Source organism: Sinocyclocheilus rhinocerous, unplaced genomic scaffold, assembly GCF_001515625.1.
Source record: "Sinocyclocheilus rhinocerous isolate Xijiao unplaced genomic scaffold, SAMN03320098_v1.1 scaffold1152, whole genome shotgun sequence".
NCBI lineage: Eukaryota > Metazoa > Chordata > Actinopteri > Cypriniformes > Cyprinidae > Sinocyclocheilus > Sinocyclocheilus rhinocerous.
Window position 1 is genome coordinate 2064546 of NW_015625590.1, and position 16592 is coordinate 2081137.

At 37.9% G+C, this 16592-nt stretch overlaps 1 protein-coding gene across 9 annotated transcripts in view; it reads left to right on the forward strand.

The window, feature by feature from the left end:
* Positions 1 to 12999, forward strand: part of LOC107756784 (sodium-dependent serotonin transporter-like) — a 17336-nt gene extending 4337 nt beyond the window's left edge. For 3 of the 9 annotated variants that reach the window (XM_016574061.1, XM_016574075.1, XM_016574085.1), the window contains exons 2-15: positions 1044 to 1064; positions 5247 to 5833; positions 6487 to 6621; positions 6956 to 7178; positions 7598 to 7736; positions 7855 to 7989; positions 8157 to 8260; positions 8876 to 9003; positions 9231 to 9343; positions 9758 to 9889; positions 10072 to 10171; positions 10706 to 10806; positions 11236 to 11403; positions 12530 to 12999. In XM_016574061.1, coding sequence (XP_016429547.1) covers positions 5455 to 5833; positions 6487 to 6621; positions 6956 to 7178; positions 7598 to 7736; positions 7855 to 7989; positions 8157 to 8260; positions 8876 to 9003; positions 9231 to 9343; positions 9758 to 9889; positions 10072 to 10171; positions 10706 to 10806; positions 11236 to 11403; positions 12530 to 12613 — 1941 coding nt within the window. In that variant the 5' untranslated portion in view covers positions 1044 to 1064; positions 5247 to 5454 and the 3' untranslated portion in view covers positions 12614 to 12999. Of the gene's footprint in view, positions 1 to 1043; positions 1065 to 2668; positions 3198 to 5246; positions 5834 to 6486; positions 6622 to 6955; positions 7179 to 7597; positions 7737 to 7854; positions 7990 to 8156; positions 8261 to 8875; positions 9004 to 9230; positions 9344 to 9757; positions 9890 to 10071; positions 10172 to 10705; positions 10807 to 11235; positions 11404 to 11793; positions 11921 to 12455 lie in introns of those variants that run through there. The other 6 variants (XM_016574053.1, XM_016574102.1, XM_016574094.1 and 3 more) reach the window with 4 other exon arrangements.
* The last annotated feature ends 3593 nt before the right edge of the window (positions 13000 to 16592 follow it).

Here is a 16592-nt window from a genome sequence, read left to right on the forward strand (position 1 = left end):
GTCCTCTTTTGGAAGGCCAAACAAAGTAGTTTCGCTTTCACAACGAAGCACACAGCATCTTTATGACATGGCGGCGGAAACAACAAAACTACATCGAGAATAAAAGTTACGCCTTCTTTTTTTGCGTGAACATTTGGGCGGCGTTATGTAAATCTTCCCACATAGTGAGGTAGACATGTGGGGGCGTGTTAGAACGAGCCGTTTTAGGTAGGCGTGGCTGACTTAACTTTTATAAATAATATCTCTTTGGATTTGAGACTTTAGTCTTTGCAACTTTACAGATCTTCTTTATGCACCAAGAGCTTGTAACACTCTAAAGAGAAAGGAAAAATTGAAATCGCATCATATGACCCCTTTAAGACAAAAGTATTTGGACAATTTTGGTTGTTAAACATTAATGGAACAAGTTCATCGTTAATGGAAAAAAGTACACTTTTTACCACTAGGACACCTGTATGAACTTAAATAACCAAAGATCAAATTTCACTTTCTTATAAATTTTCATATTAAAATAACTTTTTTATTTAACAAATTACAATTTGCACGGAACAAGGTGCATCTTGACACCTCGGAAATCACCTTTATTTGATTTAATAATGCAGCAAATGGTTAAAATTCCTTTAATAATAATAATAAAAATGAATAAATACATTAATTAATTACAAATTATCAAAAAAGCTGACCCCACTAAAAGTTGTATAGTGTGCACACTGTACAGTATTGCACTATAGGACTGAATCGAACTTTCCATGACCTACTTTCTTTGTTCCAAAATGCAAATCTTACATTATTATCTTACATTATTTGTTTTGTGTGTGTGTGTGTGGTTTGTTTGTATGTTTGGACTGAGGTGATGGCTTTTATCCAAGTGAACAAAGACATTTTAATAATCTCTAATGCCATGTTAAGAAATTGACAACTTGCAGTGTTTGAATAGTTCAAAGCCATCAAGTGTCTGTTGTATTGAGTGTATGGCATTTCATTCAAAGTTAATAGGTTTTATGTCCATCGTTAGTCCTAGCTGTGTTATTTCTGGATTGCAGATCATTCAGAAGAACCGAAGGGTAATGTATTTATCTTTTCCTGTCGATTTAACCCTTATTGTTTTCGTCTAAAGTGTAGTTGTTACATTACATACAGCTTAGAAGTACATGTGGAAACCACATTGTGTGTTCATATTTATCTCTAAAATCTTGTTTACAATTAGAGACTCAACTGTGTGCATAATTCACTTATTTGCCATGGCACTTAGAAGATGAATTGACAAACAAGGCCTATATAAGTTTTAGTCTATTTGTACAGCAAGCTTCCCAAACAACATTGTTTGCACTTAATTGAGAATACACATTACCAGTCAAAAATCTGGACTCGCGTTACTAGATTTTCATGATTTCTTATCATCTTAAAAGCATTTTGATCTAAAGCTGGGCTGGGCAACTTCGGTCCTGGAGGGTCACTGTCCTGCAGAGTTTAGCTCCAACCCAAATCAAACACACCTGAACAAGCTAATTAATGCCTTCAAGATCACTAGAAACAAAGCCACTGGAAGGCAAGCCTGCAACCTTCAGCCAAAAAAAGTGTAAAGGCTAATGCTAACGTAGGGGAGGAGACCAGAGGCGTTTTTTTAAATTTTTTTTGAATGGATGTCAATGGAGGAGAGGCTTCACTATGCTGAATAAACAGCTTTTGTGAGGAAATAGCTTATCATTTAATGAATCGACAACCTGTTTGCTAATCTTCAACATGTTTAACACTAAACAATACTTTAGCTGGGATCTATATGCAGATTTTACCTTGATGAAAATGTTATTCTTTTAGGAGAAGGCAGAGTAGGGAATGTTGCGACAGGTAGGACTCATTTACGGCATTATTACCAGCAAATGTGTCGCATTACTATTTAATAAAAGATATGTATTATTGTATATTGTCTAAAAATATAGATGTTTTCTTTCTTTGGTTTTCAGGTTTTACCTGAAATTTGACTTGAATTGTAATGACTATGTGACCATATGCCTTATGTTGATATAATGCATTTTAATGAATAAAGGACATTAATTATTTAATTATTATATTATATTGTATGTTGTTTAATGAAAATAAAATGTTCTTTCTATGGCTTCCATATTTCAACAAATAAATAAAATTTTTTAGTGACTAGTATTAGTGTTATGTATGCCCAATCATGCTGTTTTTTTAATGAACAGAATAAAATCTAATCTTAAATCGCAGTAACTAGTAAGTGACCAGCAATTTGCACTCTTTTTTTACTGTGCAACATAAACTGTAAATGACTGTTGTAGATCTGTGAAAGCCGGGCACTGACGTCACTGCCATTGTATGATTGGCTGAGGTGCCTCGCGTGATCTAAGTTAACTGTTACGCTTTTTGCAATGGCAAGTAATACAGACCCTAGCATCTTCCAATAAAAAGACAATTTTTGCTAGAAAGGTACAGGCAGGTGTGTTTGATTAGGGTTGGAGCTAAACTCTGCAGGACAGTGGCCCTTCAGGACCAAAGTTGCCCAGCCATGATCTAAAGTCATGCTTAAATGCTTTAAATTATTTTTGTGACTAGTTATTAGTTGTTTACATATTTATCACACACACACACACACACACACACACACACATTCAATACCATTAAATACATCTGATTTGTTTAGAATTTTGTGGGGGGTTTTCATAATTTTGATGACTTTATAGTCAGTAGGTGTGTCCAAAATTTTGACTGGCATGTCTATAAGGGTATCAGCGATTCTTTTAAACTAATAAGCAGTCTCCCTTAAACCTGCCGATTATTTGAGATCCTATGGGTAAGTCAAATATCTTAGTGGGATTTTGAGAATGTAGGTCAGGCCTCCTTTGACACAAATAAATAGTATGTGGATTCGCATGTGACGAGGGCTTGCACTCTCCATTCATGCCTCTTGTGTTTTCCATGGACAGATGTTTGGTAGCAGGGGTCATAATTATATCATTGAGCTTAATTCTATGTGACTACATGTGAAGTGCCTTAGGGTAACTTCCACAAAGCAAGTTAAAGACTATGGTAAAAGAAAAAGTAGAGGAAGACTGAGTGAGAGAGAGAAAGAGAGCGAGCAGGGGTGAAGGGGGTGTGTCTTGAGCGCCAGGCTCCCAGGGATGGTGTTGGTCACCACCCTAACACAGACCCCCACAGAACTGATCAACCGCAGCACGGTAGGGTTGCACTGTGCATGGTGTTTGTGGCTCCGTGTGTGTTAATGAAGGGAGTTTGGGTTGCAAGTCTTTGCTTGTGTGTGTCTGTACGCGCCTGCATGTGTAACAGGAGGCATTTTGATGTTTCTATGTATGCCATAGATTCGTTGTCAACAGTTTTATGTTGTTAAAGTTGTACTTTAACAGATATTTTCAGTTCATTAAAATATGGAAGTCTAGTTCTGCTGTAGTGGAGGTTTTTGAGAACCCTGAAGAACTCTGGCAGCTCATTTTAATGGGTCTAATGATGCTATAATGGGACTGGAAGTGTTTTATCTCAATATCTATTGGTTATAAAACTATTCATATTAATTTGATTTCATTTGGCATTTATGTGTATCAGATGTGTAGTAATGAAGATAGTGGAGTAATAAGTTATTTTAAACACATTTAGCGTATCCCAGTAATATCCCAGTAATCTTGAGATCCTGGTAACTGAACAAACTCTTACCATAACACAGCTGCACTGATCTTGACCTCGCTATTATCTGTGGTTATGGACAAAAATTTAGCCGAGGTGTCCAAGATGCTCAGTATTAAGAGGGTTGATTTAGTGTGTATAATAGAGAGCAGATTTGTGGGTTGATTTAGTGTTTGCCAGGAAAAACGGACAGAAAGTAGAAAGAGATAGGGCTGTAAATAATAAAAATCAGGCAGTTTGCCAATCAGATCATCTTTGTCCAGAAAAACATCCTAGATAAAACTTGTAATTCACTGTCTTTTATCTTGTCTTCTTGTGACGCGATGAGAAGGGTATGTGGTGGTAGCTGTAAAACATTTTGTGTTAACTTTTACAAATGATTGATAATATGGCATGATAATTTAACTATTGCTTCTCCTTATTTTTTTTATTAACTTTTTCAATAATTCCACATAAAAAGTGCTTGTGCAGAATTTTCCTATATGTGGACTCATGTTTGACAAATCTACTTTTACTTACAAATGAATTGTATTGATAAGTTGCCATGCTGGATATGTGCAAACATTTTAACATTTCGCTTTTATCATTGACATTTTCACATATCACCTTCTCCAATTTAAGCCATCTTAAAATCATTAATAGTATTTTATATTTTATAAATGTGTTTTAAAGGAACAAATTATTCACTTTGAATAAATAATAAACATTTTTGGCGGTAAAAATATCCCCTGATGGAAATTAAATGAAATGTCTTAGCGGTTTAGAATTATAAAATAGTATGAGGAAAAGGCAAGCAGGGAAAAAATTTGTATTCCCCTCTCAATTATTCCTGACATTATTATGATCATTATGTTGTGATGAATATTAGTTGCTTAATATCTTCTCACTCTGGTTGCTGCACCCACCTGCATCACTGCCCCTCAACTTCAACTAGTAATTAGTATTACAAACAGCTTTCTCAGAATGCTAGGTGGAAAGTAAGGCTGTAACTGGAAGTAACTTACCCTCCAGCTAATTTTGGATGCTGAAGTAGACTTTTTTAAAACACAGTGTAATTTATAGGTAATGTTTAATGGTGTATTGATCAACAAGTGTTAAACTTGTTTGATCCTTTATTTCTGTCCTGAAATAAAAGTTGTACATAGTCTTTCATTCCTTGCATGTGTTTGTTTAACATGTCTTTTAATGTTTAGTATTACTTAACTCTCACTGTTAAATGTAAATGTACCATAAATGTGTATAAGATCAGCTTAAATTAGTGTAAAGGCTGAGTTAAGTGTATGTTTTTTTATCTAATGCTTTTGTGTGTAACATCGGGTACAGTCTTTGGGAAAACGAGAATAAATAAGTGTCTTGGCAGCTCCCTAAGGCTTAATGTTGCTGTGGCATGTACAGAGTTAATTTAGCATTTTACAGCTTTAACCCCATGTTGTAAGGGCATATTTAATCAAAATCTACAGATATCTTTCAAAACAACATACGGTCTGTCACTTCTCAAGAACACTTTGTATGAGAATGACAGGGGTAAATCCCTACTAAATTAAATTCCCTCCAGCGCCTTCTGAAATTCCCCTCTCTTTGTTCTGCAGCTGGGCCTCAGCGGTGTTTCCTTGTTTTCCCACCTGAGCTTGTTAAAACGTACAGGCTAAGGACCAGTCACACTCTCCTTGCTCCCTCCATCCCAGCCCGCTTCGTTCCAAACCCGACCTCTCTTCTCCAGGCTCTCTATCTCCTCATGGGCACAATATCAGCCAGTGCAAGAGGACCACCGTCTCAACCCTAACAGCAGTCCTCACCATGGAGATGAAACAACCAATGATGATGAACCGAGAGGATGGGGGAGAGCAGGAGAAAGAACAGGAGTCACAAGAAAACGGAAGGCTGGTTGCGGACAGCGTTGCGGAGAAGGGTCAGAAATCCTGCTCCGGGCCTGGGCAGGTCTCCAACGGTTATCCCAGCACATCCCCACAAAGCCCCAGGGAAGGTGCAGGTGCTGGGACGGACAGGGGCAGCACCCCTGGGGCATTCAGGACTCTGGTGGTCCAGCAGACCAGCTTGGATCCACCTAGGGAGACCTGGAGCAAAAAGATGGACTTCTTGCTGTCGGTGATCGGGTATGCAGTGGACCTGGGAAATGTGTGGCGCTTTCCCTACATCTGCTACCAAAACGGAGGGGGTAAGGTCAAACGTGAGGAGTTCAGAACATACAAGGCAATAGTGATACTAAAGCTGCAGGCAACTCTGAGACAGATAAGTGTGATGCACTTTAAAGGAGTTAAGCAAATATTGTGTTGCATCCCATTGAAAGAAAGATTTCAGTCTTTGAGACAAGATCAACTAGGTGATGTTTGCTTAAGAACAAATAGACAATGGGGAATTCTGCTATTGTCTCCTCTCTTTGTACGATCGAGCTCGCCTCGTCAGTTCAAACAGACTTTAGTCTCCTTTCATTGAATTTCAAGTAATAAAATCTTTGTAATTTCCTGTTTCACCATGCAAAGGGAGTGCATGAGAGATAGAGTGGGCAGGGAGACACTCGCTGCAACCAACACCATTAATTGTGGCTCTCATGGGTGGGACTTGCTCATATTGTTTAATAATCTGGCTTGCTACTGCTCAGTCAACAGCTATCTAGCATTTACGTCAAAAGCTCTTGTATAAAGCTTTAATCAAGAACCCGGGAGCTTGTCTGAACAGGAACTTTTTGTGTATGTTAGCGTCTTTTATGCTGTTTTTGTAAGTATAATAGTGCATTCAGGATGTGTTAAGACCACTGCAATGGAAACGTGAAGTTCAAGATGCAATTCCTGTCTAAATCCTTGTGTTTAGGTGCCTTTCTTCTGCCGTACATGCTGATGGCTGTGTTTGGTGGCGTGCCGCTGTTCTACATGGAACTGGCTTTGGGCCAGTTTCACCGCAGCGGGTGTATCTCCATCTGGAAACACATCTGCCCCATCTTCAAGGGTAAGACTGGTCTGCTTTACAAGGCTCAGACTTCTGAGACCAAGTACCCAGGTTAAGGGTCAGACAGATAACGGCAGACTGACATGTGCTGGGCTGATAGTACACTCTCCCTTGACCTTCTTCTAAACTTCTTACCGATTCCGCTCTCTCTTTGTTGATAACCAGGACTCTGTTATGGAAACTGTCACATTTACCTGGAAAATGCCAGCTGCTTAAGAAACTTGATTTTATGTAAATGGAACTTTGTCCTAAATGTCACCCACTCTCCCAAAGTGGAAGGTGCTAGAAACGGAGTAAGATATTTGCATAACAAGTGTTCCATATTTTTTTGCAGGTATAGGCTTTGCCATCTGCATCATTGCACTCTACATTGCCTTCTACTACAATACCATAATGGCCTGGGCACTCTACTACCTCCTGTCCTCCTTTCGTGCCACGCTGCCCTGGACCACCTGCAACAACAAGTGGAACACTCCCAACTGCACCCACTACCTGTCCACCGACTTGAATGTCTCCTGGACTGACAACTCCATCTCTCCCGCTGAAGAGTTTTATATGTAAGTGCATGTAAGTGCGTGTAAGTGCAAGTCTAGGTTAAACCTAAGGACTTCGCCTTCACTAGGCTTCTTGAACCATTGAGAGACTCTTGTGATTTAAAGAGAATGTGTTACTCTCTCTCGAAAAATGCAGGGGGGATTGAATCTGTTTATCCGCTACTTTAGGAGAGATTTAGGGATCTTATTTAGTTAATTGTGCTCCGAGTTTTTATATGTGCCGCCGGGATTTCCTGTTTTCCATATAAATGTTGCTCCTTGTTCTTATCTAACTGTCCTGCACTTATCAGTCCTTTTCTATTCACTAAGATTCAAGGCTTATATTTTACTATTCTATGACACCTTTATCTTCCAATAGTAGCTTTTACAGGCCTTTATGTCTGCCTTTATGAACTGTCAACCAACTTCTCTCGTGTCCTTAGACGGCAGGTCTTGCAGGTTCATCTGTCCCCTGGTCTTCATCAGCTGGGCTGGGTGAGTTGGCAGCTAGCCCTCTGTCTGTTGTTCATCTTCACTGTTGTCTACTTCAGCATCTGGAAGGGGGTCAAGACCTCCGGCAAGGTAAGATATACAGGAAACATCAAAGAGAAATAACTAGCAACTTTAAGTTCAAACTGTTGTTAAGAAGTCGCACAGTTAGACTCTTTTTTAGCAGCTTCTTCATAACTCTCTCTGGCAGGTAGTGTGGGTGACGGCTACTTTTCCGTACCTGGTGTTGCTGATCCTGTTGATAAGAGGGGCCACCCTGCCGGGAGCATGGAGAGGAGTGGTCTTCTACCTGAAACCTGATTGGAGAAAACTTTTAACCACTTCAGTGAGTGGAAACTAAATCAACCATTCTGAATACTAAGATATTGCACAATCCGTGTTGGTTGCTGTGTCCCTTTTTCCCCTATAACGCATATTTCCTGCCATCTGTCTGGTATGATATGGATGAATGATGATCTTTACAGACAAATCACTCCATTTGTGTTTTTTCAGGTTTGGCTTGATGCAGCTGCGCAGATCTTCTTCTCTTTGGGTCCAGGCTTTGGTGTTCTCCTGGCCTTTGCCAGCTACAATCCCTTCCATAACAACTGCTACAAGTACACCTGGCTCACATTTATACTGTTGTCATTTTCTATTATCTGCACTAAGGTTCTATTATCACAAACCTGAGCTTAAAATGTGAACTTTATTCACACTTTATTCCCTGCATCTTTTTGCATGTGTTTCTGTGCAGGTTTGAAGTTGGCCTAACCCAAAGTATTACACTTTGGCACATAACTCTTCCAGCATTGTTCAGGCTATAGCCAAAATGATACCATGAATCATAAGATTTGTTGAGGAAAGGAGTGCTATTACTTCTCTAAGCAACCTTATTTACGATAAAACAAGTGTGAAAAAAATATCTAGACTTATGTGAGAACCAGAATATCATAGAGACTTGGAGGTGGACTCTGTTGACTTGGTGCTGTCAGAAACCACCTAGCAACCTTTACTGAACACCATAGTAATGCCCTAGCAACCACTGAGAACACTATAGAAAGTTCTTAGCAACCACATCAAACACCCCAGCAACTGCATAGCAATCACCACTTTTATAAAAATCTAGTTGTATGTTCTATTACCCCTTTTCTCTGTCGCTCCCCATTTAAGCTGTTTATCTTCTTATCCTTTTTCTTTTAGCTCAAATCTTTACATCTCTCTTTGATTTGCAGAGATGCATTGGTCACAAGCTCAGTGAACTGTTTGACTAGTTTCCTGTCAGGCTTTGTGATCTTCACCGTGCTGGGCTACATGGCAGAGATGCGCCAACAAGGTGTGGAGACTGTAGCTAAAGATGCTGGTAAGCACCGCATTTCATTTCTACCTAATTTCTTTATTTTTGATTTACGGTTGCCATTTCCATTGAATTAAGTACCAATTAGAGAATTTTAAATTATTATTTAAACCTTGATATCAAATGAATCAATTGCAAATCATTGCATTGAAACTACAATGTGATATGGCTGTTTACAAATGTCTAAAATGACATTTGATTTACCTGTTCTAATTGAATGGATGTGTTCTAAGGTCCCAGTCTGCTCTTCATCATCTATGCTGAGGCTATTGCCAATATGCCGGCTGCTACGTTCTTCGCCATCATATTCTTTCTCATGATAATTATGCTGGGGTTGGATAGCACGGTCAGTCTTTCTTGCTTTCTTGAAATACTAGCCAATGAATTCTCTCTTAATGAGTTAGATTTTTTCCCTCTGTTTACTCAGCCTATTGTTTTTGAATTTAGTCAAATGTATTGTCAACAGTGTTTCATTACATTAGGTCTTCAGCGTGCATAGTTAACCCATTCCTGTCCCTATGCTGACCACACACACAATCAAGTCATGTTAGGCATGGCTTAATACAGTCTGCTAATGACATAACTCCATATGCAATCTATTTCAGTTACATTATAATTTTTATCCCTGTCAAAAGTCACTTGAGTTAGTGCTGCTATATTTACCGTAAGGAGCATTATTAATGCCCGTACAGGTTCAATGGGTCCTTGACCAACTTTTCTGTCATCCCCTGCCTCTCTTGTGTGTGTTTGCACACTAAAGTTTGCAGGTCTGGAAGGGGTAATTACAGCCATGTTGGATGAGTTCCCCCACCTGTTGGCCAGGAGGAGAGAATGGTTTGTGCTCGGCCTAGTGTGCGTCTGTTATTTGGGCGCCCTCTCCACTCTTACCTACGTAAGTCTAATAGCACCACTAACAAATATTTTGTTTTGCTTTGGGGGATTTTCCTTCAGTTCTAACAACAACCTTTAAACACTGTCCAGAGACCAAATTTGGAAGTTTACCAAAATAACATGCCATTTTCCAAAGTGTGCACATTAATTATTCCTTTTAATATGGAGGCAATGTGTTTGTAGGGAGGTGCGTTTGTTGTTAAACTATTTGAGGAGTATGCCACAGGCCCTGCTGTTATCACCGTAGTCTTCCTCGAGGTCATTGCTGTTTCCTGGTTCTATGGTACGTATTGGATTCCAGCTTAATCATTAAAAATATAACTTTAATTAGTTTCCATGTTGTCAGTATCCATGTTGGTTTGACGAAGCAAACAAACGCCTATGTAGTTTCTTAATGAATTGTCTAGACAAGATGGTCCTTTAGAGGCTTTTGGGGTGGAGCCAGAAAATGTGATGTGTCAATGTTGATATGTCAATATTTGTATAACAGTTCCTCAACTCCCTAAAAATTCTGAACATCACTGGTGAACTTAGCATTTATATTTCTTTATTTTGGACTGTGCACCCTTTAGCCTAATTCCTGCGAGTCTATGAAAATCTCATTTTTATTCACTACTACAGGGGGAGAAGTCATAATGTCAAACTATAAAACTGTTTCTACTTCTGTCACTTTATACTCTGCTGTTGTCCATCTGTTCTTTCTTATTCAACTACCGTCTATAAGTCCCAAGATTTTTATCATGTGCTTCAATAGTTTCGTAATCCGATATGCTGCTTCAGGCAATGTGCACTAAATCTGTTTGTAAAATACATGCAGGGACAACACGTTTCTGCAACGACGTGCAGCTGATGCTTGGCTTTGCTCCTGGTGTGTTTTGGAGGGTCTGCTGGGTAGCCATCTGTCCCTGCTTCCTATTGGTCAGTACATTACATTACATTTATGCATTTTGTGACTTACCAAAACAACTTATATTGCATTCAAGGTATACGTTTTATAAGGTCATGCATTTACTGGGATTCATACCCATGATTTTGAAATGTATGCTGTCTGAGTTGCAGAAACCCAGTCCACAAAGTGCATTTAAATGCAAATACACTGAAAGGGATAGTTGGCCCAAAAATAAAAATTCTGTCATCATTTTCTCATGACTTTCTTCTGAGGAACACAAAAGAACAGGTTTGGAACAATGTGAGATTGAGTAAATGATGACAGCTTTTTAATTTGGGGCTGAACTATCCCTTTAAAGTCTCAGACAAACATCATACATACATTTGTCATCTGTTGACAGATCTCAGCTTGTCAGATATGCAACTACAGTTTTGTGAATTTTTTCTCATTGTCTGTAGTTCATTATTGGGAGTTTCCTGGCATTCCCTCCCGAGGTGAGGCTGTTTGACTACCTGTACCCTTTCTGGACCACAGTTCTCGGCTACTGTATTGGAGTCTCCTCATTCATCTGTGTACCTTCTTACATGGTCTACCATCTAGTCACCACCAAAGGGACCTTCAAACAGGTGAGCCTAGACAGACAAAAACTTCAAAACATACTTTAATGTATCTTGTCAGGTCTAATAAGTCAGACAGACATAATAATGACACTTAAACGCATTACAGCAGCACAAACACAATTATGCTGCAACGCATCAGCTTGATCACATTGCAAATTTTCTCAGTTTGAGACGTGAAGATAGACATCAAAGGGTGTCAAGGCACATGGCTGTCGGTCACTCTGTACATCCATACAGGGACACTGAGAGTGTGTGTGCTTTAGTCACAGGATGTGTGTTTGGCAGATGATGAAAAATGCCACAAGGTTAACCTTTGTTGATTCTGTGATGTAACTACCAGTGCCTTTGGCATGTCAGGTTTGGGGTGAGTAATTATGTGCCTCATAGAGGAGTGAGGCTGTTTGACTACCTGTACCCTTTCTGGACCACAGTTCTCGGCTACTGTATTGGAGTCTCCTCATTCATCTGTGTACCTTCTTACATGGTCTACCATCTAGTCACCACCAAAGGGACCTTCAAACAGGTGAGCCTAGACAGACAAAAACTTCAAAACATACTTTAATGTATCTTGTCAGGTCTAATAAGTCAGACAGACATAATAATGACACAAACGCATTACAGCAGCACAAACACAATTATGCTGCAACGCATCAGCTTGATCACATTGCAAATTTTCTCAGTTTGAGACGTGAAGATAGACATCAAAGGGTGTCAAGGCACATGGCTGTCGGTCACTCTGTACATCCATACAGGGACACTGAGAGTGTGTGTGCTTTAGTCACAGGATGTGTGTTTGGCAGATGATGAAAAATGCCACAAGGTTAACCTTTGTTGATTCTGTGATGTAACTACCAGTGCCTTTAGCATGTCAGTTTTTGGGTGAGTAGTTATGTGTCTCGTAGAGGAGAGATTTAGCCCACAGCTGTTCAGTATTTTACTGAAAAAAGTTGCAACATATCACTTAGTGCATTTTGAAATCTGTTGATTAATTTATAGGCAATCTCTAAGATATTTCTTTGTAGATGAGCTGTACGACTTACTGTAAAACCCTCCTGTAGCTTAAATGTTTTCACAGTTTTCACCTTTGTGCCACTCTGCACCACTCCAAAAATCTCACTGCTTACCCCTGTAGCGTCTGCTAAAGAGCATTACCCCTGAGGCTTCAGGGTCCAGCGGCCCTCAGAGAGACACAACTGTCATCACCAACGCCGTGTGACACATTTCCTCTTCTGCTGGACATGTAGCACAAACGCAGGGGACCCGTGCCTCCTTGTAAGGGCCTCGGCTGACCTCCCTTCACACCTCACCCCAGAGGAGTCTGCTACAGGTGTATTGTGTGACGGTGAGGCCAGGCCTCTGAATACAGCCATTGTTTTATTTTTATTCTAGCCATCCATGTGTGACCACTGTCAATGCTCATATGAGTGACTGACTCCCATGGCAAGTTCTTGAGTTTGTGTTTTGTCCTTCCGTTGTTAATTTTAGATCTCTATAACCAATTTATATAAATATATGGCTCATGACTCTGTGTATACTAATGTAAGTATGTGGGTCGGTAAGATTGTTTTTTTTTTTTGAAAGAAATTACTACTTTTAGTCAAAGGTGACAGTAAAGATTTTTACATTGTTACAAAAGATTATTTCATATAAATGCTGTTCTTTTAAACTTTCTATTCATCAAAGAATTCTGAAAAAAGTCACTGTTTACACAACAGTTTTCAACATAGATAATAAGAAATGTACCAAATCTGCATATCAGATTGATATCTGAAGGATCATGTGACATTAAAAAATCTTACCAACCCCAAACTTTTCAATATTTGTTTAGTGAAGTTTGGGATAAGAACAGGAATGGACGCACAAATGGTTCAGTTTACTTTATGAAAATCTAAAATCTATATAGATTGCTTTTATACAATATTTATTTTTCCTTAAATAGTAAGTAAATACATAAAAGATTGTTATATTATGGTTTTGTGACCAATTTCAGGTATATTTTACATGTACACACATTTTTATAATGCCAAAAATTATTTTGTTTCTTTATTGTTATTACAGAAATGTATAATTATGACTTCAAAGAAGCTGTTTGTGGTTTAGCGACTGAATCCATCACTAATTGTGGATGTATTTGCTTATTTTATTTCTTTTTTGTTAAATATTTGTTCAATAATTTTTTATTTTACATTTCAGATGTTGAAAGGGCAAAAGTAGGAATGTAACAGACAGATAGAGAGAAATATTTTTTATGAGAGAAGCAAGGGCCCAAATCATAATTTTTTAAAAATGTTGTCCAGATGTGTTTGGTTTTTTGCACAGGTGTGTGTGTGTGAGTGAATATGTGTGTATGTGTGCTTCTTTGACCACCATTCCCATTATATGTAACAGTTATTAAGTGTTTAGCCTACTTTTGGAGGATATGTACCAATTGTTAGACATATGTGTATTTATTTGTGGGACATTTGAGGCATTTCATTCACATAATGCTTATTTTGTTTATCTACAACTGGAACTCTTTGTCTGCCTACCCAGTTACCATTTACATGTAGCATTTACAAGAATGGGAACAAATATTCAGGGCTGAGGGAAAAATGTAAAGGGGGGGGGGACTAATGTAAAAGTCTAAGACTTGTTCATCAAAAAAACAATATTGATCGACCACTAGCATGTTCCTCAATGTCAGCAGGTGGCTTTGGCATTTATTTTTACATATTTCTTTATGTGAGTTACACAAAGTTGCAGAAACCAAATATTAATGTGCTTGTTACAAATGCTTCAGCCTTGATCCTCAAGACTTTTTTCATGAAAAAAAGGTGTGACTGGACATCTAAATATGTGCATGTGTACTTTGTGAATCTTGCTGTCTGTGTAATCCGGCGTTCTGTGCTTACTCGTTGAATTCGTAGAGTGGGCAAATGTGAGGACGTGGATTTCTCTGTCGAACTGACATGTGTGAGCTGTACATCGAGGTAGAGAAGTAATAAGCCATGGTCAGTTCTGTCAGTGTGTGTGTGTGCATGCCGTAGACGTGAGTCTATATTGTGCGTCTGTGTGTATGTGTATGTGTGTGTGTGTGTGTGTGTGTGCGCTTCAGTCCAGTGCTGACCTTTCCTATTCTCAGCAGAATTTAATATACTATCAAAGTATTGAAAATCTATTGTACTTTATAAAGTCTAACTTTGATCTATGTATGTCTCCAAGACTGTTAAGAGAAAATATGTATAGGACAAAGACATATATGAATTATTAGAGATAAAATATGTATATGTATTAATAATGGATGTGTGTCTTTATTGTGTTTATGCTACAAAATAGGGATCTGTCTGACTGACATTCGTGGATGATTTCAGTGGTTTATTTTAACTTTCAAAGTAATTAAATTAAATGTTTAAGTTCAATAAATCATAAATATACACTATTCAGAAATGGATTATTCAGATTTTTAAAATAAATTCTTTTTTATTCAGCAAGGATGCATTAAATTGATCAAAAGTGACAGTAAAGTCATTTATACTGTTTTAAAAGACTTCCATTTCAAATAAATTGTTCTTTTGAACTTTGTTCAGCAAAGAGTCCTGAAAAATATAACCGTTTTGACAAAATATTCAAATCAGCATATTAAAATGATTTCTGAAGGATCATGTGACACTGAAGACTGAAATAATGGATGTAATATATGTAATATAATATTTCACAATATTACAGTTTTTACTCTATTTTAATCAAATGTGACCCTGGACCACAAAACCAGTCTTAAGTGTCAATTTTTCAAATTTTTTTATATTTATACATCATCTGAAAACTGAATAAATAAGCTTTCGAATGATGTAAAGTTTGTTAGGATAGGACAATATTTGGCCGAGATACAACTATTTGAAAATCTGGAATCTGAGGGTGCAAAAAAAAATCAAAATATTGAGAAAATCGCCTTTAAAGTTATCCAAATGAAGTCCTTAGCAATGCATATTACTAATCAAAAATTACGTTTTGATATGTTTACGGAAGGAAATTTACTAAATATCTTCATGGAACATGATCTTTACTTAATATCCTAATGATTTTTGGCATAAAAGAAAAATCAATACTTTTGACCCATACAATGTATTTTTGGCTATTGCTACAAATATACCCCAGCGACTTAAGACTGCTTTTGTGCTCCAGGGTCACAAATATATGCAGTCTTGGTGAATATAAGAGACCTTTCAAAATCATTAATATTTAATCAATTTAATCATTAATAAATATTACCGACCCCACACATTTGAACAGCAGTGTGTATGATAATTATGACAAAACATAATATTACAAAAATAATAACTCCCAGAAATTTTTGGACTGAATTTGATTACAGCTGAATCACGTCTAGCTCTCCCTTGGGATAATTCATGTGTATTCCCTCTCTCCCATCTTTAGAAAACCAATTTATCACACATTCCTCCCTGAGAGGCTGTTATCAGGTGGGTTTGGGCGTAGATAAATGAGGTCTTGCTCACAGATGTTCTAAGGAGCAGATTGCACACATAATTACTGTTTTTTTGGTGATTTCGTAAGCCTATCATTTTGACTTTCCACACTGATATTAGCTCAAGAAAGTTCGTTTTCTCAGTTGTATACTGTTCATCTCACTTAGACTACACAATTGACAAAGGTCACTTAAAAGCAGGGAACAATAATTAAGGTTTGAACCTCCAAAAGAAGTCAAAACGAAAAGGTTGGGGTTCTTAAAATTATTATTATTATCATTATTATTGAATTAAGCTGTGTTTGACTGTGAAATTAAACAAAGTTTTACCTTCAAGTAAATTTAGTACTTATTTGTACATTTATATTTACATTTACAGACAGAATAATACAGAAATAAAGGTCTCTTTTGTAGCGTCTGGACCAATCAGACACACCATTTTTCATTTGATTTAACAAATCAATTATTCATTAGATTAACAAATCGTCACAGTCCCCTCACCCAATAAACTGGATGCCAGGATGTCTGCCACCAGGCCCCCCCGGTTACCATGGCAACCCTGACACCAGATACATTTACGACCTAATGGAATGCGAAGCAGGGAAAATCACTGCATGTTCCATAGCAAGAGGCAAATGCACAGTAGAAATGGACTTTTCTACTAATTAATTCATAAGAAAACCTTTCTTTGAATGAACACACATGATCCTTCAGGTCATTGTGTATATTATTG